At 28.1% G+C, this 22,236-nt stretch overlaps 4 protein-coding genes across 4 annotated transcripts; 1 reads left to right on the top strand and 3 right to left on the bottom strand.

Moving 5' to 3' along the window:
- Positions 1-31: 31 nt before the first annotated feature.
- Positions 32-2,702, bottom strand: LOC132925082 (52 kDa repressor of the inhibitor of the protein kinase-like). Its single transcript, XM_060989507.1, has 4 exons — positions 2,182-2,702; positions 1,635-2,032; positions 356-1,380; positions 32-289 (listed from the first exon to the last, which is right to left on the bottom strand). The coding sequence occupies exons 1-4, from the start codon at positions 2,700-2,702 to the stop codon at positions 32-34; spliced, it is 2,202 nt and encodes a 733-aa protein (XP_060845490.1).
- A 2,431-nt stretch (positions 2,703-5,133) lies between these two features.
- LOC132927255 (uncharacterized) lies at positions 5,134-8,931 on the top strand. The gene is made up of 2 exons (XM_060991755.1): positions 5,134-5,831; positions 8,271-8,931. Exons 1-2 carry the CDS (start codon positions 5,463-5,465, stop codon positions 8,820-8,822), a joined length of 921 nt encoding a protein of 306 aa, XP_060847738.1. The 5' UTR covers positions 5,134-5,462; the 3' UTR covers positions 8,823-8,931.
- On the bottom strand, positions 7,253-9,570 carry LOC132927256 (uncharacterized). The gene is made up of 2 exons (XM_060991756.1): positions 8,956-9,570; positions 7,253-8,109 (listed from the first exon to the last, which is right to left on the bottom strand). Exons 1-2 carry the CDS (start codon positions 9,199-9,201, stop codon positions 7,672-7,674), a joined length of 684 nt encoding a protein of 227 aa, XP_060847739.1. The 5' UTR covers positions 9,202-9,570; the 3' UTR covers positions 7,253-7,671.
- Positions 9,571-11,846: 2,276 nt separating this feature from the next.
- On the bottom strand, positions 11,847-19,356 carry LOC132925081 (uncharacterized). The gene is given in 5 exon segments (XM_060989506.1): positions 11,847-11,948; positions 12,027-12,173; positions 18,748-18,942; positions 18,945-18,976; positions 19,038-19,356. Coding segments are annotated over 5 exon segments (795 nt in total).
- Positions 19,357-22,236: the final 2,880 nt, after the last annotated feature.

Here is a 22,236-nt window from a genome sequence, read left to right as displayed (position 1 = left end):
TATTATTTTAAATAAAATATTAAAATGTATATCAGAACACCTTTTTCCTAGCTTTTTTTTCAGCAAAGCTGTCAATAATATCATCATAATCTAGGGTCTTTGCCAACTTGTGTTCGATGGAGAGAAGTATTAAATGATTTAAGCGGTTTTCTGCTGTAGTTGAACGTAAATAACTTTTTATTAATTTCAGTTTACTGAAAGATCTTTCTCCCGTTGACACAGACGTGGGAATGGTAGAAAGTATTCGAAGACAAATACATATTTGAGGTAGTATATTTTGAAGTCCTTTCTTATATATTTGATTAAGAATAGAAATCGATGCAATTTCGCTATCGTTAAAAATAATTGTTGATACTTTGTGTATTTTGAAATAAATTCGTAGTTCCTCTTTTAATACATTAGCACACACGTCATTAGGATATACACTTGAAATTATATTAGCTTGAGCTTTGAAATATTCAGCACTTGGTTCTTCTGTATCTGGTGGATTGATTATTGAAGAAAATGTGTTTGTTATTTTCTCCATAGTTGCTTGAATACCATAAATATCTGATAAAAGCCTATCTAATGCGGTTACAAACACTTCAACTTTAAATTTGTTTTCAATATCATGGAAAGGCTGTTCATCTGAAATATCATCGTGAAAATGTTTTTTTCTTCGAACTCTTGAAGTTATCTTAAATTCTGTCGTTAAATTCAAAGTGGAAGCTACTGATTTCGACTCCAGTAATAAATCATTCCAAGAGTCTTTTATCTGTTGAATTTCTGTAGCTAATTGTTGAAAATGCATTGAACTTTCATCTATGGAAGTTTTTTTGCTCTGAAGAATTTTATTTCGATCATCAATACACTGAAGAACCTTGTACCAGATAGTTGTTAACAATATAAATTCAAAGGAATGTAACCACGAAATCAGACCAACTGCTTCAGCATGATTATCTGCAGGTAGATTAATTTCATTTTTAACACGAACAAGTGAATTTAGAATACCGGAATAATTTTTAGATAATGGACGAACAGCATCAATTCTGGCACTCCATCTAGTAGCTGATATTGAATGTAGTGAAAGACCAGCAGTTTCTTGAAGTATCTTCCATCTTGATGGACTACAAGAAAAAAAGTTGTATATCTTTTGAATGTTTCCAAAATATGTTTTTACTTCTAGGCTGGTTTCCATTGCATGTACTCCACATAGATTTAAAGAGTGAGCACTACATGGTGAAAACAAAGCTTGAGGATACTTCTCTATTATTTTACTTTTCACGCCGTTATATTTGCCAGATATATTTGCTGCATTATCATAACCTTGGCCCCTGCATAGTGCTAAATCTAAATTGCATTCAACTAAAATTTCTTCTATTTTGTTTGCAATATCAGCTCCTGTTTTTTTTCATAGTCAACCATTGTTAGAAATCGTTCTTGTATATCCCAAGTTCCAGCATTTTCAAAAACATATCTTATAACGAATACCAATTGTTCCTTGTGTGACACATCTGGAGTACCGTCTACAATAATTGAATAATATTGACATATTTTTATTTCTTCAATAATTTTTTGTTGAACTTTTTTGGCACAAATTTCCAAAAACTCATTTTGACTTCGTGGAGATAGATAGTGAGCAGACATTTTTTTACCACTGTCTTTATATTCCTTAATAGTGTCCAAATGATTTTTCATTGTTTCGCTGTAATGACTAACTAATTTTGCAGTTGAAATAAAAAGTCCACAGTCATCATGATCGATCGTTGAGTGTATGCCTCTAAATGGCAAATTATTTTCTGCTAAAAACAATGTGATATCTACTACTATCCGTAGGAGTTTTCTCCATTTTTCTTTCTCTGTGTTAATAGAAACTTGCAAATCTTTGTCGATCCCTTTCCTACCATTTATTGCTTCTACCAAGTCCTTCCATAATAAATATCTTTCTATGTACTTCGTATTCCCTTCGTGGTTATCGATCTTGTCATACAGTTTTCTCCAATTATTTTCAATACCATTTCTACATAAACCCGATGGCTCAAATTCATCATCTCTTAAAAAAGACAACACGGAAAGCAAAATAAAGCATTTTTTAGTGTACTCCATACAAGCCAGTCGCGTTTTACTGTTTCTTTATTAGGTAAGGTTTTTTGTAAAAGTGAAATCGGAAAAGAGCGATTCTCATGTTCATCATGGGGAAACTTTGATGGCATAGTAGACCGACCAACTGCAGCTAAATAGTCGCGATCTGACAAACTAAGTTTTTTCCAAGTTGCTGGATCGTTACTTAATTTAAACATTTCGTCAGATTGTTTGTTATAATTGGCTTCAATAATGCCTTTGGAACAAAATATATTACTGTCAATAACATTTTTATCTAATTCCTTTACACTTTCATTCTCGTTCATTGGTATACATTTAACTACCTCATTATTTTGTGTGTTAATAACGTTTTCATTAATTTCTTTTGGATATGGAACAACTGTATCATCAATTTTACTTTTTTTGGACTCTCCTACATGAATATTTACGGTTTTTTCATTTTCTAATACTTTGGGGTCATCAATATCACATTGTTGCTCGTTTATATCATTTTGAGCCAAGTTCCTACTTGACGTACACCAACCGAAATCAAGTAAATTACGTTTTCCTTTATCTTCTTTAAGTTTTTTTTCATTTTTTGCCTTCTTCTTCGCAGCACCCGATAAATACACACGCTTCATTATTTTTTTTATTATTAACAACTCTAAAGTCACACAACATAAGTAGTGTAAGTAAATTATATTAATTTAATTAATTGTTTTAAATAAATTATTAGAAATTAAATTAAGTAATCGAATGCGGTAAACGGAAAAAAAGTCTCCCGTTTAAATAATATAATAGGATATATTTTATTCAATTATAAACCACATATATAAATGAATACATTTTTATATTTTTTAAATAATATTATTATAATATTTTATAATATGTTTTTTTCTCCCAGTCCGCCACTGGAAAATGCTATGAAATATTTAGATAACAAGTAAAAAAAAATTTAAAAACATTTATCTTCAATAAATTTAACATGTAATTATGAATGTTAATAGGTATAACCGTATTAGGGTATAATTTAGTATTATTCTATAAGTACAGGTAGATATAATGATACAGACTATAGCTTAATGTCCCAATACGAAGATAGACTACTTTAAAGACTAATAGAAATATTAAAAATTAATCATTTTAATAAAAATAAAGAATAATATGTACATATTTCAATTAATTATTACTTACTAATATTGGTGTTTCTGCTAATCGCTATTTACTGTGCTAGTAATAAATTTATAAAAATACAGGGACACTGTGGTAGTGTGGTACACATCGACTGTCGAGTAATTAGCAACCGAATGGTGCGGCCGTGTAGGTTGTGGTTTACTATACAGAATAGTCAATTCTACAATGTATCGGTTATAGGTTTTTGTCTAAAAATATCGAGTGCTGCGTGCACCATCGCCTATCGTAGCAAATCAAGTATCGTTATCGCGATCTATCCACATTATACTACACACATATACTATACACATTATACTAATATATTAAAATATTATTAAGTAGAAACGACGGCATAGACGAGCGGTGCGGTGGAGGAGATTGTTTTGACTACGTGACTGGACGTCATGCTCTTACTCGCGCATTGTATGACTGTATAAGACAGTAATAAATTATATTTTAATTTTATTTTAAGTATTAATATTATGTGGATGACGCAAAGCAGATTATTTTTGTCTCAATAACGGTGGTCGGTGATAGTTCTTTGTTTTTAATTATTATACATCAAGACTTTTTGGGGGCCCCCTAAAAATATTACAACAATGGGGCCTGGGGCAAAATGGTCCCATTGCCCCCCCCCCCTCTGAACGGCCCTGGGTACACAACACACATTAACAAATAATATAGTAACAGTCAATACATTTCACCGTTTCGACAATAGTAAAGTAATAGGTACATTAATCACAGTGAACAACAATGATACACATTACAAACTAATGAAATACCTACAAATTAATCTTATATTGTTTTTGGTGTTTAATAATTTATAGTCACCGTTGTTCCATAATATTATCTATATGATTACTAATTACTGATTTCCATCGGGAAATAAAAAATTATAAATAGAATACCGTATTGACTCTTATTGGATGTATCTTTTATCTATTGTTGGTGATTCGCCGTGATATAGAATTTACATTTGTCATACCTATGACTATTTGATTTTTTTTTCTATTCTACAAATTTTCTCCGGGGGGGCAAAGCCCCCCCGGAGAAGTACCTGAAAGAAACACTGCATATCATGTACTGAGTATTCAATACAAAATATAATATCTATACTAATACTATATTAAATACAGTATATTTAATATATTACAGTGTAAGTAAACAGTTTGGTGACCGCGACCGACAGACATACAAAAAATACGCGCAATGCATTTTAAATTATCCACTCACATCGGCAGTCGATTCTAGACTAATTAAAGCTCTCATCGTGGTGGCGCGTCAAGCGCTACCATGGAACAAAGGCCACGCCCATGCGCACAACTTGGCCGCCGAGTCATCATCTCATTTTGAATAGACTTTACATAGCCTTTTCGTAATGTTGTCACGGATGGAATTATTTTACTAGTATATTTTAATAAAAATGATTTAAAAGATTCATTATTTAATTTATAATTTATTTAACGGTATATTGGCCGATAACATCGCGGAACACAAATCTTTATTGAAGCACGACTTTTTAGTATCAGTTAGAAAATGTTGTTGAGCTTTTTTTATATTTACGTTTTTTTCTCTGGGCAACTTATTTCAGATGTTTTCCTGTAGTCAAATGTTGTGTGACATTAAACCTTTCAGCACTTCCACACTTGATATCACAAATTTTACAATAAAGTATTTTACCGTCTGTTGAGAACACTTCAGAACCGAATTCAGACACATAATTGTTTAATTGTGAAGATAAAGAAACTTTAACTTTAGACATTTTGTATAATAAATAGTTAATAGAACGCGTTTGGACGTATGGTCGATGGTCAACCGTTGAGAAACAGCGATTACTGAATATGAATATTTCCGACGTCGGCGATAGGCGTCCCCGTGGCCCGTATCGATATTTTGTGCGTTGAACAATATTATCTTAAGCTAGCCATACACGATCCGGTTCGCCGGAGAGGTCGGACTGCGCAGGCGGACTGCACAGTTTTTCCGGAACGTGTATGTTACAAGTTTGCGCAGTTTTCGAAGACTGTGCAGGCGGCCGGAAAAAAATCGAAAAACGATTCTTTTGGCCTGCACAGTCATGACTGTACAGGCATACCGGATCGTGTATGGCCGTATGTTGGTTTACCGTCATTCGACCGGCTGGTTCACTTTTGCAGCATAGTGCTTTTTATGTTTATTGAAGTTTTATATTATACATGTTTTATTAAATTATATTATATAATATAATAATGAGCCGTAAGAATTTGGAAGAATTTATAGATTTATATAAATCATATCCATGTCTGTGGCAAACAAAATCTAAGCTTTACCATGACCGCCCACTAAGAGAAGCGGCTTACAAAGTATTAGTAGAAAAATTAAAAGAATTTGAACCAGATGCGAACAAGGATTTAGTGGTAAAAAAAATCAACAATTTAAGAAGCAGCGTCCGAAAAGAAAAAAAAAAATATGAAGCTTCTGTCAAGTCAGGAGCTTCTTCTGACGATGTTTATCGGCCAAAATTGTGGTATTATGATATGATGAACTTTCTAAATGACCAAGATACGCCTCGAGAATCAACATCAAATTTGGACACACAAGATGAAAGCATATCTGAGGTTGGTAAAATAATTGAGGTTCTAAAATTTCATGAAATATATTTTTTATATTTTTTTGAAATATTTAAGATAGTTTTAAGATCTTATATTTAGTTATTTTTGTAAAAATAACAAAAATCGAAAATTATTTAGTAGTAAAACATTATTTTACACGTGTATTTTTGATTTCAAATTAAAATTAAAACTTTAAACACTCGTAAAATTTTTTAAATTGAATAATTCTCAAACTTTTTTATAATTATTCTAAGCTTAACTTATGGACAGCATAGTATTAAATCATCAATTCTTAGCTTTTGATAGTAAAATATTCATGATTTTGACGAATTTTTGTCAATATTTGAACTTCAAATGCTAATAAAAAAAAAATTGTGCCTATGTATTTTTATAATTTTTGAATGAGTGTTAGAACAAGTTATGTGGACCTTTCAATTAAATTTTCAAGTAATTTGTCCTAGCTAAATTTTTTTTATCAACATTTATAAAAAAAAAATAAAAAAAAATTGAAAATTTCAACTGTCTATAAATAGCTCAAAAAAATTCAAAATATTTTGAAAATCAAATCACGTAAAGAAAATGGCAATCTAAATAACTGGTAAAATTTTCAAGTATTTACGACTTATACTATTTGAATAACAACAAATATCAAAAACCGTTTGAGGCTAAACCGTTATTTAACGCGGTTTTAAAGATTTTAATTTCAAACACTCATAAAAAATTTTTGTCTCAATCCGGTAGAGTTTTTTTTACAGATATTTGAAGAAAAATGTTTGGAGAACCTTGTACCAAATTTTCAAAACTTAGTTATAAAAGAAAAATTTTTTACGATTTTTCAACCACAAAATTACTTACAAATATTTGCAATTTTGACATATTTCGTATAAATTTGAACTTTAAGCACTTAAAAAAAAAAAAATTGGGACTAACGATTTCGGATTTTTTTTTATCACTTTAAGAACAACTTATAAGAAACCTTGTATTAAATTTTCAAGATTTTCTGGCCAGCCAAAAAAATTTTATCGTTATTTTAAAAAAAAATACTTATGAAAATTAAAAATTTCAATTGTCTATAAATAGTTCAAAAAAAGTCAAAATTCTTTGAAAATTTAACTGTATTTGGAGAACGGTTATATAAACATTTTGTGAAAATTTCAATATTTTACATCGATTAGTTTTTGAGTTATAGCAAATTAAAAAATTCGATTTTGACGAAAACTGGTTTTGCTTAAAAAATCCCGTTTTTCCGTCATTTTTTTAGGGTTTTTCCCGACTCATTTAAAAAATATTGAAAATTTTTAACTTTTGACCCCCCAAAGTACCAACTAGATTCGATTTCCTTTTCAAAGAGGAGCTGAAGTCAAAAATCGAAGCATTTTTACTGCTCCAAATATTGTCGTCAGACACAAAAAAAAAAAATACAAATATACAAATATATCGTTTATAATAAATATATAATATACTAAATTACGCGATAAACTTATTTTGCCATGGCACGGTGCCTTCATTACAGAAATAATTCATAAAATCTTCTCGTACTTGTTTTGCCCTATTTGCAATATTCCCCGAGTTACGACGATCTAAACTATGCATATTACTATTTTCAACGTTGTATCCAAGCGTAGTTATACTTCCGTTTGCTATGTCTTCTTGGTAAAAACATTTTTGAGGCGCGTATGAAGTAGGAGAATTTACAATGAGAAAGTTATGTAATGCACATGATGCCATTACAATTTTTTCGATTTTTTTTGGTTCAATATTAATTTGTGTATGGAAAATACGAAATCGATTTGCCAATATTCCGAACGCATTTTCCACGATTCGTCGTGCGCGACTTAACCTGTAATTAAATATTTTTTTTTTCATAACAATCCAAATGTGATTGTCGAAACGGTTTAAGCATATCAGTTCGTAACGGAAAGGCATCATCGCAAACAAAAACATATGGTAATTGATTGGAACTTCCCTCAATGTTGTCTGCGAAAGGAATGTTTAATTCTTCATTTAGTAGTTTTTCGAAAAACGTTGTATTCTGAAGAACGCCCCCATCAGAATGTCTGCCATTTGTTCCAAAATCTGCCAATAGAAATTGATAATTTGCATTTACTAATCCTAAGAGAACCATACTATGGTGGCCTTTGTAATTGAAAAATTCGGATCCACTTCCAGCTGGTGGAACAATATTTATGTGCTTTCCGTCGAGCGCACCAATACAGTGTGGAAAGTTCCAACGTCCCTCGAATAATTGTGCAATGTCTTTCCATTCTTTTTCAGTTGTAGGAAACTGAAAAAAAATATAATTGAAAATTATATTAAATTAAAATTTTATTTAATTTTAAAATAAAATGAATCTCATTTTTGAAATAATACCTTGTAATAACATGTAATATGTTGACACATTGTAATTTTAAATAAATAATAAAAAAAATCTCATTTTGATTTCAGATTGGAATAGATGAAAATCTGGAAAATGAAGTAGAAGGAATCGACTCGGTAAATTCGACAGTTGAGCGATCAGATATCGTTAATCCACCAAGGGCAGAAAAATCTAAAAAAAACGATGCAAAGTTAACTACTGAGGTGTTGGTGTCGGTGCGTGATCATTTTAAACGACCAAAAATAGAAGAAGATCGGTTTGACGTTATTTCAAAAGGTTTTGCTATGAGATTGAGGGAATTGGAAAAAAGGCAGCGAATCATTGCTGAAAAGTTGATTAATGATATCCTTTTTGAGGCTGAAATGGGTAGCTTGACATTAAACCATAAGTTCACAACAGCAGCAGAAACTACATCAAGCTTTTACTCGCGAAATCATAGTTCAAATTCCAATTTTAGTACAAATTCTAATTTGAGTTCAAATTCCAGTTTTTCTGAAAATGGTGTCTACGTGTATCAAGAAAATGATGATTTTGCTGGCAACACAACTAATCAACATCAAACTCAACCAGAAAATGCTGCTTGTTATATAACTAATTTTATGAACTCGCTTGAAAACTAAACTATGTACCTACATATTATAGATTTTAATAAATATTAATTACATATTTCATAATAATTCATAATATGACTTATAATCAAATAAAAAAAATATGATATATTCATTACAATATTTTGTATCTTTGTATACTTACCCTTAAATATTCCTTACGTAGCACTCGGTACAAAGCATCACAGGTCTCTGGAATAATTTTTCCAAGTGCTTGAGATGAAATAACTGAAGTGTATTTTAAGTCTTCGTAAGTCCTTCCAGTTGCGAGGAACCTTAGGGTAACTGCTAACCTCTCATGCGGAGAAATACTTTTACGCATTACAGTGTCTTGTTTTTGTATTAAAGGCGCAACCATTGACAGAAGATTACGATAAGTATCCTCGTCCATTCGTAAATAATTTTTGAAATCCAGTGGTTCGAATCTCAATTCATTTAATAAATTGACATGGCTGTAGGTTTTTCGTTTTAAGAGCCAATCTTTGGTCCATTTTTCGCGTTTTTTTTTGTTTTTTGTTTTTAAGAATTAGAGCTAAGCCTACCAAAGCTATGGCGTCGTCATTTAGGGCTGACATATTGAATGTAAATTTTAAAAAAATAATGTGATAAATATGTTAGAGAATCTGATTGAAAAAAACGGCAAAAAAATATAAATATTTTGAACATTCGACGACTCGCAGCTGAGGACTATTGGTCGGAAAGCGTGTGACTGCGCAGTCCTGCGTATCCGGCAAATCGTGGCGTGTATGTTGTCGTCGGGAATCGTTTAAAACTGTGCAGGTTAAACTGCGCAATCCGACCTCTCCGGCGAACCGGATCGTGTATGGCTAGCTTTACTGTCTATAAATAAAATTAATAACCCAACAATCAATCTAATCGGCAACTTTTGAGATGTGTTTCTAGGAAAAACACGTGTCTGTGTAAAATCAATAACTTTATTAATATTATGATCAAAATTTAAAATAATTTTAAATCCAACGTTATTTTGGTTGTATAAATAAATAAATAAAAACGTTGACAAAAAATATTGATAAAATGAAAAATTACTTAAAAATGCATCTAAAAATATTAAATGCAAGAAATATGCCCTAAAACCAAAAAAAAACGCAAAATATGCATTTATATGCACAATAAAATTTCAAAACTAGCTTTGTCAAAGCATGAAACGTATTGGTTTCACACTCTGCTATTTTTGCGACTATGCAAAAAAAATATGCAAATGCTACAAGTCCTCTGCCCTAGTAATAAGTAATGACACATGAGTTACCTATAAATTAGTTATAGCAGGATAGCGTAATCCAACATACTCTAAATATTTTAATAAATTACTTGAACTTTTATTTGCTACATACCTACCACATATATTTATTATGAATATTAATTATTTTTTTTTATAGTTTTATTGACATTTCTTTTTTTTACCCTGTTCTATAACTGCTATTTTTAATGAAGTTTCTCATTGTGTTTCAATTAGTGTTTAAATAACAATATATATATTGCTGGATGAGAACTGTAAAATTGGCTGTTAAATGTTCTATGAAAGCTTTCAGCGGCATTGGTAGTTCTAGAAAGTTATTAATTGTAGTAATTATTAATTTGCATATATTAATTTATTTGAAACTTACCTGGGATTTTCCGAAGGTTTCATTGTCCACAATTTCGTATTAAACGGACAGCCAGGCTCTATGTAATTATTTAAAACATAATCTGAAAAAATGTGACCAATTTCTTCATTTGGGCAAACAGCGATTAACTCTACGAATGCATCTTCAACTTCATCATGGTTTATAAATTGAAAACTAAAAAACATCTTTAGTCAATTTCCTACGGCGTCATCAGATTTTGATATGCATTTCGAAGTTTACTTTCACTATTTATCTAAAATAAAAATAAATGTTTCAATTAAAATGATATACTTCCCAATTTTTTAAAGCTATAATTTAAAAGTTAACTGTTTTAAAAATTAAAATAATAAAATAATTATAAGTATAATTTATTTTTAATTTACCTTTCACCACCATGCTTGTCCTAGATGGAATCTGCAACCAATAATATTAACTTGAGGGAACATTTCTACCGCTGCTTTATGGGCTCCAAGTTCAAAATCCAAGTGCAAATTAGTAATGGTTAACACTCGATTTGTCATTTTAAAACATAAATCAACAATAAACTTCCACATGTTACTGTACGTTTCTTTTAATTTGTCATTTAAAAAAAAGTATACTACAGGCACATAATGGCCATTTTTAAAACAATGAATTGTGTAAAGCTGAACAAAATATTTCGGTGCATATTCAAATTTACCGTCGCCAAAAAAGTCAGTACAAGTCGTCTTAAATTCCATATTTTGTATTGTAGTTAAACATATAAACAGTTGATTGTCAGGTACATTTTGATTTTCTTTAAGCTGAGTAAATGCTTCATCGAGTGACTTAGGAAATGGTGGATAATATTTTCTTCGTTCGGTGTACATGGTTTTCCTAATCGTATTAAAGTCTTTATGACATAGAGTCGAATAATTGTCTGTTAAAAGTTCAGTGCGTATTATTTTATTCGGCTTTGTTAAAATGCAATCTACGGCTTTTTGCTTGCAGTTTTCACGTACAACTTGACTTTCTATAGTAGACGTGGGGATATCGGAATGATAATGCTTACCGAGTCTTTGAATCAATAATTTTTTTTCCGAGTCTATTAGAATATTTGCAGTACATTTATTATTTGAACACTTCCATTTCAACCGTTTGTCTTTACGTTTCCGAATAAAACGATATTTATTACTATCTAATAGTACTAGATCTTCGCCTCGTTCACTTCGTATAATTTTAATTTCATTATTTTCCATATTATAATAGTTAATATATTTTAATATAATATTTTATGAACTAACGAATACTTCGTAGACGTTTGAGCGACCTTTTAATTACTCGTATTATTCGATATCTTGTCGCGCGAGATATCGCCGCTGTTGTGCGTGAAGTACGTAAACAAAAAATATCACGCAAATTTGTGTGTCAATGACCTGGCACCTGTCACCTGTCATATTAGGTCCAATAGATTAAGCGCAGCAAGTCTGGGTTGTAGCAGTATTTTTTTTATTTGATATACAGAATGCTGTTGGAATTCCATTCCCAAACTCGTCTATTACAAAAAGAGTAGTTAGATGAAAATCATTTATATTTGTCCCATGTGTTGAATCTATACATACAATATGATTACCAAATTTTTCCAACATATACTTAATTGAAAATAAATTGCTATAACCAATATGATGTTCCTATCTTCTTGTGCATTATTTGCTGAATATTCAATTTTTTCATCGCCTTGTTCTTTGTAATAGAGGACAGGGTTCTTCTCTTTTATATGCTGGATTGCAAAATATAAAATATAATATTTAAAAACACTATAAATTATTTAATAACTAATAAACGTAATTCATACATTCAATGTTTAGCCAATGTAGGTATTATAAGTTATAATAATTCTCATAAAAAATAAAGTGGGCATATATAATATATATACCTAGTGGACAGAGATACGAATTTAGGTAAAGTATAATCATATTTGGTAAAGCTGATTTATATGTTTGTTGCATTGAACAAACTAATTTGTCAATAGAAAAATATATTTTATACAATATGATTTTATCATTCAAGTACAATTCACTGTCAGAATGATGAAATAATTATCGATTTAAAAAAAATGCATATTGTAAATAATAAATACATTTTGTTGGTTGGATGTAATAAGATTTATCAAACTTTCAACTTTTTGTCAGGTTGATAAAAAAACCACAACATTATATGACAAATTTTTTATTAATTTATCAATAATTGTATCACTACGATAAAATATTGTCAGCGTAATACATGTTAGATTTGTCAATTATCTACAAAACGCGTTTGTCAATGTTACAAGTACTATTTTTTTCAGTGATAGGTAGCTTAAAAAAGGTCAAAATATTTTGAAAATTTAATCGTAAATAGAAAACACTAATATAAACATTTGGTGAAAATTTCAAGTATTTACAATGATTCGTTTTTAAGTTGAATTAAAATAAAAAATCGATTTTGTCGAAAACTGATTATGCGTAAAAATACCTGTTTTTTCGTTACTTTTTTAGGGTTTTTCCTGACGCTTTTGAAAACTACTGGATTTTTTTTACTTGACCCTCTAGTACCAACTAGATGAATTTTCCTTTTCAAAGAGGGGCTGAAATCAAAAATCAAAGCATTATTTCTACTCCAAATCGTGATGATAGATACAAAAAAAGAAAATAACATATCATTATAAAATCAATACATTTCTCACTTTTTTCAGAATCTAAAATAAATAAATAGAAAAAAAATACATATTTATTAATAAATATATTAATAATATTGTATAAATATTAATTATATAATGAATGCGATATTAAAAAAAAAAAAAATTAAATCCACTTGCATACTAAGAGTAAAATAAATTACAATGGAACGTCAATTATCCGTATTATGGAATTTTTGAACAAATGTATTTCATTATTAACTACGACTCTCTTTAATATAAATATTTGTCAAATCTTAAATTTAGTTGGTCCATAAGCATAAATATATAGCTTTTCTTTATGTTATACATATTTTTAAATTTTAAAATAAAATAAATTATACTAAGTACTTTTAAGAATACATATCTAAATATAAAACAATGTACTTATATTTATTTTATTATGATTATATAATACTTATACGTTATATATACAGTACAATAGTTTTATTTTTAATTATATTTCATATTTATATTCATGTAATCATGTCCATTATATATATTTAACATTATTTAATTATCCGTACAAATCGATTACCTATTCGCATACCCTTAATCATAATGAGTGTGAAAAATCGATAGTGTACCTACTTAAATAGTAATATCAAATATGTATCTTGAAAATTAAAATTAATTTAATGATAAGGTCTGAAAAATCTTCGCTCAAAATCGTTTTTCATGTACAATGATTGAATGATATATTATAGAACTAAAAACTCGACATTTATAAAATAAACGGTTATTGCACTAAATTCTAAACAACCCAAGCACGGTTTATTGTATGTACATTTTCGTATTCAAAATCAGCCTATGAAAGTCTTTAAGACTTGTCCAGTGCACCATATTGTTCTTTTTTTATAACTATTGTATAGTAAAAAAACTTATTATGTTACTCGGGTATGCATAAAAAATCAAAACTTTATGTTTTATTTTGTCTACTCAGTTAAGCTAATCTATTACCATTATAGTATAATATATTATACTTATATATACCTGTCATTTATACGATATGATTTATCAACAATAAAACAATTAACACTAATGCATTTTAGTCTTGGAAAAAACATTTTAACAAGCCCGATAATTATGTTCTTCACCGACTTTACATGACAGGTGTCCCATCAACTAAATGATATTGTACCTATGTTTATCGTCCGCTAAGCAATTTTATATAATAAGTACCTACCTCCTACTAAATCAATACAATATTATATGTTTTCACTGAGAATTGATAGGTACGTCATGTTTATTATACATATTACACATTATTGGCAGGTACACATTATATAATAATTATGTCAATACCCTTCACCATATTATAGGTTTTTTGTTATTAGATATAAAGCTGATATTCGTCATTTGAAGAAAACTATAACTGATCTTAAGTTTATTATTAAATATATTAGAGAAAATTAATACTGCAAAAACGATTTAATTGTCTACAACATTGTTTTGGATCAATAATATTATGATTACGATGAGCAAAACGTTTGGATTCAAGACCTTAGGTCCGTTTTACATTATTTCACAGATACTCGGGTTGTTGTTGGTCAGAGAAATCGATAACAAAGTGTTTTGTACCAAAAGAGGTAAGTTTTTTAAGATTATTATCATTATATTTTAATTCCGTTTAAATCCTTACTTTAGATTTCGTTATTTTATGCACTTTTAATAATAATAATCAGGGCTCGGGACTTTATGTGCTTAAAATCTTAAAAATATGCGCATACATATGCACCAAAAAATATCAAAATATGCGCTTTAATATGCATTTATTTTTAATTAAAAAATACATACTTATTCAAATTTAATTTAAAAAAAAACATATCTTGTATATATGACTAAAAATGTATATTTTATACATGCTATATTACTAAAATAAAATGTAAAAACTGTTGAATGGGAGGTCTTTGGATTTTTCAACACTCAGCATCTTCTATACCTAGCAATTATAATTTTTATGTATTAAAAAATAATCATTTTATAATTCTAATTATGTACTTACTTGCGTTACACTGGATTATCAAATGTTTTTTTATGTTCTCGACTTTGAAAGACCTTCTATTATTTGTAAGTAAAGTTTTATAGGCGGAAAATTATCTTTCTACGTTTACCGATGTGATGGGAGCATATTTAGAAATATGTCAGATCATTAATATCTAAGTCTTCTGGTAAGTCTTTCATGTCAATTAATTCACCATTAAGAATGTTTTTAATTTTCTTTAGCATAGCAAGACCAACATTTTTCTTCAATACATTTTCCATCTTTGTACAGATATTTTTCCCAGTTGTCCCAGTAAGACATTTCATTGCAACACTTACATTGTTATTTTAGCTCATATTTGTTTTCAATGCATACTAATCCGCGCTCTAATGATTATAAGTTATATACTTATATATCAGAAAAATAATGAGACATCATCTTCACATATTCAGCCCTCATAATAGTGTTTTCATTGTATTGTTGAATAATCTTTTTTTTTTGGGTTTTTATATTTATAAGGTTCAATTATACTATTAATGTTAATGTAAATTTCATATTGTAATAATATAATATTTTATCTATAAAATTATAAATATGAGGTTGAAGAGTATAAAAGCTTTTTTTTAAATTATCGCTAATTTTTCTTTTGCATTTTTTGAGTTTTTTTTTCAATGATATCATTATATTAATTTTTCTGATATTCGAAGTCAGTTTTTCTAAAATACAGTGAAATTTTATTTTATGCACGTTTAATATTTATTTTTTTTTATTAACGTGAAAATATTATATCATATTATTTTTACTTTTAAACATTGGTTATTCACTTATTTAGTGTTACAAAAATAACTACCGCCATTCATGATTTACTATAATATGTATTATACTATTATGTATTATATATGTCGCATCCACTTAGTGTAATCGTATTTTTCATGAAATGGATATCCATTTCATGAACAACGATCATATCGTGTAAGTCAAATTTTAGTTCATGAAATGGACATATATTTTATCCATTTCATGAAATGGAAACTCTTATTTTACACTTTGTGTAATATTTTTAATTAATTACATCAATAGGTAACTTTTTGTGAAATCGAAATAATAACATTGATACGAGTACATTTTATTACATTTATTCATGATTATTATAATTATGTAATATTGTATTATAATTATATTTTATAATAATAATAAATTATATAAATATAAATAGTTATAATAATCATTATAATAATAATTAATAATTTATTATTTATATAAATAATAAATTATTACTTATTTTTACAAATATTAGAGCTATGGCAACGAATGTTGCATTTTACCGAAGCTTTAAAACAAGCACAACGTTTTGATTCACATTGGCGTTTACAAATGCAACTTAAAAAACCTTGTCCCCCAGAAATATGAGAAACTGTTTCACGTTATGTAAGCTCTTTATCATTATTAACTTCGGTAATTTTTAAAAAATTAGATGTCGCGGGTTTTTTATATACGCGTAATAATAACATCACGACAGCGCAGCGGCTATAGATATAGAAGCTTATGATTTGCGCTGAACTTTGTCGTTCAAATCGGACGGTAATGGTGTGTTTAGTTTTGTAATATTATTTCATCATTTTAATTTTTTGTATGATGTATTATGGTTCTTTATTTTTTTCATCGCACTCCTAATAAAAGCATAAGAGGACATACCCGCATTTGTTGTCTCTGTCTTACTAACGTACATCATAACAAATTTTCGTTCAGAAGAATACATTTTGTGATGTTAGCTTTAATATTAGAGTGAATTTACCTATTATCAAATTTAAAGGTAAGAATAATATCTAGACAATGACATATGCTTTTAATGATATTATTATTTTAAAGTGAGTTACAGCTATGTGAAATATTACAACTTTAAAATGTTCATAACTCTAAAATAATAATATCATTAAAAGCATATGTCATTGTCTAGATAATATTCTTACCTTTAAATTTGATAATAGGTAAATTTACTCTAATATTAAAGCTAACATCACAAAATGTATTCTACTGAATGAAAATTTGTTATAATGTACGTTAGTAAGACAGAGACAACACTGCGGGTATAGCTTCCTCTTAATTCCAAATAACATAAAACAAAATAGTTTTTTGAAATACAAGCCCTGATGGCTGATTGTTATAATTTTATTTGAAGTGTAAATATTTTGTATATTTTAACAATTACTTACATTTTTATTTTGGCCGCTAATATTTCTTCAATTATTAATTGAACCTCATTTTTGGTGGGTGGTTTTTTCCCGGGTTTGCCTACATAGTAGGCATTTAATTTTTCATAATATTCAGCAAATGAATCAAATTCCATTTTATAAATTGTATTCCTTGTAATGAACGTTAATATACGGCTCGAGAAAACGTACTGGCATCATATAAAAATAAAAATAAAAACTTTCCAGAGTGCTATTACACTCATACAATTGATGCGATTATTTATCGATAACAGGTGTCGATAACATATTACTTATTAGTATAGTACAGTAAGTTCTACAATAGGTACCTATTTAGTATCTTAATACTTACAGTTTAAAGATACTAGATTCGTGTACTCGTATCAATATTATTATTTCGATTTCACAAAATGTTACCCATTGATGTAATTAATTAAAAATATTACACAAAGTGTAAAATAAGAGTTTCCATTTCATGAAATGGATAAAATATATGTCCATTTCATGAACTAAAATTTGACTTACACGATATGATCGTTGTTCATGAAATGGATATCCATTTCATGAAAAATACGATTACATTAAGTGGATGCGACATATACATGTTGTTGGTGGTCGTTAGTCGTCGGCGCGTCGCACAGTGGTCTGAAACGTTATTTTGGGCGCTCAAAAGTCCTATTCAAAATTAATTTAGAAAAAAAAATGTCAAAACCCTATTATCATATGTTCCTTACCTCAAATATAAAATTTTACAATCATACATTTATTTTTACATTGTGTGTAATTATTTGAATGTAGAAAAAAATTGTACGTTTTATACGATTTTTTCCTTATTTTTAATGATACTTTATATTTTATTTATCAGGGAAATATAATTTTTTTTATGTTATTTCCTGTATATGTATTAATGATACTAGAAAGATAAAAAAATATTTATTTTAATTTTTTTTTGTTTTACAATTTAAAGTTATTTGGACAATTTTTAAATTTCAAGATTTTTTTTTTTCTGTAGCATGTAAATAAAAATTACTCAATTTTACCCAAAACCTGATATGTACATAAAATAAAGACAATTCCCAAGATTTTGAAAATGTTATTTTTTGCGTCAATAGTGGATTATAGCGCACAGAAATTATTTCTGTAAGGTTTATCGCAATATTTGCAACAAAACATGATTTATTTTTTTTCGTTCACCTGAAACATATACATAATATATCAAAATATACAAAGGAAATGTATCCATCTTTGTATTTACCTACATACCTAGATAATATGTTGTACATTTATATTTTTATATTATTAAATAGGTAAATGTATGTCACGTATCTAAATAATTTATTTTTGAACTTTAAAAAAAAGTTCAATAATTATATTAATATGATAGATTATTCATTTTCTTATATTTCAATTTCTGAAAATGAAGAATTTAATACATTAATTGTACTTTTATCTGAGTTTTCTGGAAACATAAACAAGTTTTGTAAATCATCACTGAATGTGAGTCGACATTTATTCGGTAGTTCTTTATGGACGATATGTAAGGATCTAATGAGTAGTATGTGTACTTTAAATCTTTATTGGTATTTAATCTACTATTTTTTCTTGTATGATTTTGCCTTATTCGTTTGTAATCCTTATTTCTATAGATTCTTGGGCTTCTTCAGAATGTTGTCCTACAAAAAATAAATATATAAAAATATTATTTTAATATATTTAAAAAAATAAATTCTTTACCAATAGGCAGAATGGCGAATCTTATTACATCAGCTCCATGAATAAGTATTTTGTATACACTTGCCGGCATATAGTACCAAGGATAAAGATGTACAGACAATTTAGCCGTAGCCAAAGCATATTTATCAAACGTAATTGGATTAATTTCACGTCCACTAGCAATTACAGATAATATGTTCCCAAAACGTTTAAGTAATGTAAAATTAATTCCAGTTATTTCCGCGCTCTTTTCTGAAAATCGTCTTGCCGTGTTACCATCGTTTGTATTTCCTTTTCCTGAAAGTATATTTGTAAGAGTAAATATATGTATAATTTGCATAGTTCGTATTTTATCAAATTAATATTAGTTCGTTTTTATCTTGTAGTACAACATCAACCATTCAACCAATAAACCCATTTCTATGCGAAAACGTTCTTGAATTTTTTTTTCGTTGTGCAAAACTTAGCTTTTGTGCTGGTGTTATAAATTAAAATGTAATTTTTAATGTTTAATGTAATTATTGATTAAATACATTTTTTATATTATAACAATCTTACATACTTGTCAAGTCTTGCATTCCAAACGATATGAAACGTGTATCTAACATTCAAAGAATCGTATCCATGCGTGAAGTGTGGACAGTCCAGATTCGTGGTTAATTAATCTATTTTTTACCTGATCAATATTATTCATGTCTTTTGGAGAAGAACCACAAAATATGTAACATCTTTGACTTGAGGTATCTGTCATGGAGTTACATACATTTATGATAATAACATGTAAATAATAACTTAAAATAAATACTACCTATTTAAAAATTATGTATAATATTTTATAACTCATTTATCTTTCCGTCAACCATTGTAAATACCAAAGTAGGTATGCTTAACTGTTACTTCTTTACCATTAAATATATGTGTGAAGCCAACCAATTTTGTATTTGGTCTTCAATAGAATTTACTTCGTGTAATGTAGTAACCTTTGTTTCTTTTTGGAATTTAAACTTGATTGATCTACAAAACCGTGTAGAAGTTCTTATATTTTTCTATACTATATTTTTTTTCATTAGTTTCATTAAAAGAGTGCAACTGGAGAGGAACAATTGATAAAAGAAATAAATCACTGACAGAACATTAGTTTGAATTATGATACTGTTGTTTATATAGTGACTGTCCATTACTTCCATCACAACCCCATTTATAAATAATTTCAAATTCATTTAAATAATCTTCATTAAAATGTATTAAAGGAATTTCAAATATTCTTTTTGAGGCGTGGTTGAGAAGATCTTGAAGTTTTATTTCACAAAAAGATTCAGATATTATGCAGTTTTTGGGATAACACAATGCTTTTGCTGCAATAATTGTATCATACGGTGAATAAATATCAGCATTATGTTGTTTCGCGGTTAATCGTATATTCAAATATTGTTGTTTAGTTAAATCATTTTCAATAAAAAATGCCAACGCTTCATCAGCCGTAAGTGGTATAATTTTTGAAGTGTTTAACTTGGCGTAAGACTATAAAATCTGAAGCTTTATCGGATGATGTTACCTCTTTAAAAAGTTGGAAAATATTTCACTGTCTAGCCAATGAACATTTATTTTGTGAAGCGTAATGTATCTCAGGAGTTGTCATAGTAGAAGTAGCTATTGACATATTATTTTTTCGTCTTTTAGAACTATCTGTACATTCATTAAAATTTTTAATAGGTTTACCGTCTACCTTCATTTAACGATGTTGAAACTTTATTATTATTGTGGTTAGATATTTTGAAGTACGAATCAAGCCATTCAGTATGCATTTAATTAAATTAATTATTATTCCGGCAACCTTTTATCCATATTTTTGATAATGCTAAAGAAAAATTTAAAATTGCACTTTCTATTGCTTTACACCGTTCCACTTCAAACCACTGAATTTATCTTGAATAAAAATAAACAATAATTGTCTTGTACTAACAGCTGTCATGGATTGCATAGAGCATATAACATGTATCACGTACAAAGTAAATAAATAAAGTTAATAATACAAGTGTATATTCTTATGAGAATAAACTCTATAGCTTTTAAAGTATATTATGTTAAATATAAATATCTCACTTCAACTGCACGTTTGCAAAATTACAAACTACATACTAACTAACGACAAGTTCAAATCAATATAATATACGTAATTGATCGTCATAACAATTATCTTATTTGTTAATGACATAAAAATACCCAATTCAAATGTCTAAGTTAATAAATATCCTATATAATCATGTTTTGTTGCAAATATTGCGATAAACCTTACAGAAATAATTTCTGTGCGCTATAATCACATATGGACGCAAAAAATAAAAATAACATTTTAAAAATCCTTGGAATTTTCTTTATTTTATGTACATACTATATTTTGGGTAAAATTGAGTAATTTTTATTCATACGGAACAGAAAATAAAAAATCTTGAAATTTAAAAAATGTCCAAATAACTTTGGATTGTAAAACAAAAAAAAAATTAAAATAAATATTTTTTTATCTATTTAGTATCATTATTACACATACAGTAAATAACATAAAAATAAATTATATTTCCCTGATAAATAAAATATAAAGTACCATTATTTATACGAAAAAATCGTATACAACATACAATTTTTTCTACGTTCAAATAATTACACACAAGGTAAAAATAAATATATGATTGTAACATTTTATATTTGAGGTAAGGAATATATGATAATAGGGTTTTGACATTTTTTTTTCTAAATAAATTTTGAATAGGACTTTTGAGCGCCCAAAATAACGTTTCATTCCACTGTCGTTGGTCAGACTGCACAGCGGAAAGTTTAGCTATGTTTAGCCATATTATTGCATACAGTAAAATTATTCAAAACTATATTTTGTATAATATAATTTAGTATTCAGCTGTCTTTTGTAGTATTTTAATGTCCTGTTTTAAAAACTCAGATTTTCTATTGTAAAATGCTTACAATAATAAAACTTCGACAAGTGCTAATATTTATAATTAATTGTTATTCATATACAATACAATATAGTAAAATGGAAAATAAGCATAAATTACAAAAACAAAAGTAATATTAAACAAACTTTAATGACAGATTTAAAATAAAAAAATTAATTTTTACATTATTGTAGTTTATTTATATGACGTGGAAGTATACGAAAGCAGTTCCCACATCGCCGTCGGCTTCAAACATGATAAAAAATTTATTT

Source organism: Rhopalosiphum padi, chromosome 3 (assembly GCF_020882245.1).
Source record: "Rhopalosiphum padi isolate XX-2018 chromosome 3, ASM2088224v1, whole genome shotgun sequence".
NCBI lineage: Eukaryota > Metazoa > Arthropoda > Insecta > Hemiptera > Aphididae > Rhopalosiphum > Rhopalosiphum padi.
The sequence above is the reverse complement of the archived record's forward strand: the minus strand, read 5'-3'. Positions and strand labels throughout refer to the sequence as shown.

Excerpts from the sequence above, each read along its gene's own strand:
- LOC132927256 (XM_060991756.1), bottom strand. The coding sequence starts at position 9,201 with ATGGACGAGGATACTTATCGTAATCTTCTGTCAATGGTTGCGCCTTTA. Across the intron at positions 8,110-8,955 it reads TACGTAAGGAATATTTAAGG|TTTCCTACAACTGAAAAAGA; the intron begins GTAAGTATACAA and ends ATTTTTTTTCAG.
- LOC132925082 (XM_060989507.1), bottom strand. The coding sequence starts at position 2,702 with ATGAAGCGTGTGTATTTATCGGGTGCTGCGAAGAAGAAGGCAAAAAAT. Across the intron at positions 1,381-1,634 it reads TAAGGAATATAAAGACAGTG|GAGCTGATATTGCAAACAAA; the intron begins GTAAAAAAATGT and ends GAAAAAAAACAG. Across the intron at positions 290-355 it reads TTTATTTCAAAATACACAAA|AAAGGACTTCAAAATATACT; the intron begins GTATCAACAATT and ends CAAATATATAAG.
- LOC132927255 (XM_060991755.1), top strand. The coding sequence starts at position 5,463 with ATGAGCCGTAAGAATTTGGAAGAATTTATAGATTTATATAAATCATAT. Across the intron at positions 5,832-8,270 it reads AAGATGAAAGCATATCTGAG|ATTGGAATAGATGAAAATCT; the intron begins GTTGGTAAAATA and ends TTTTGATTTCAG.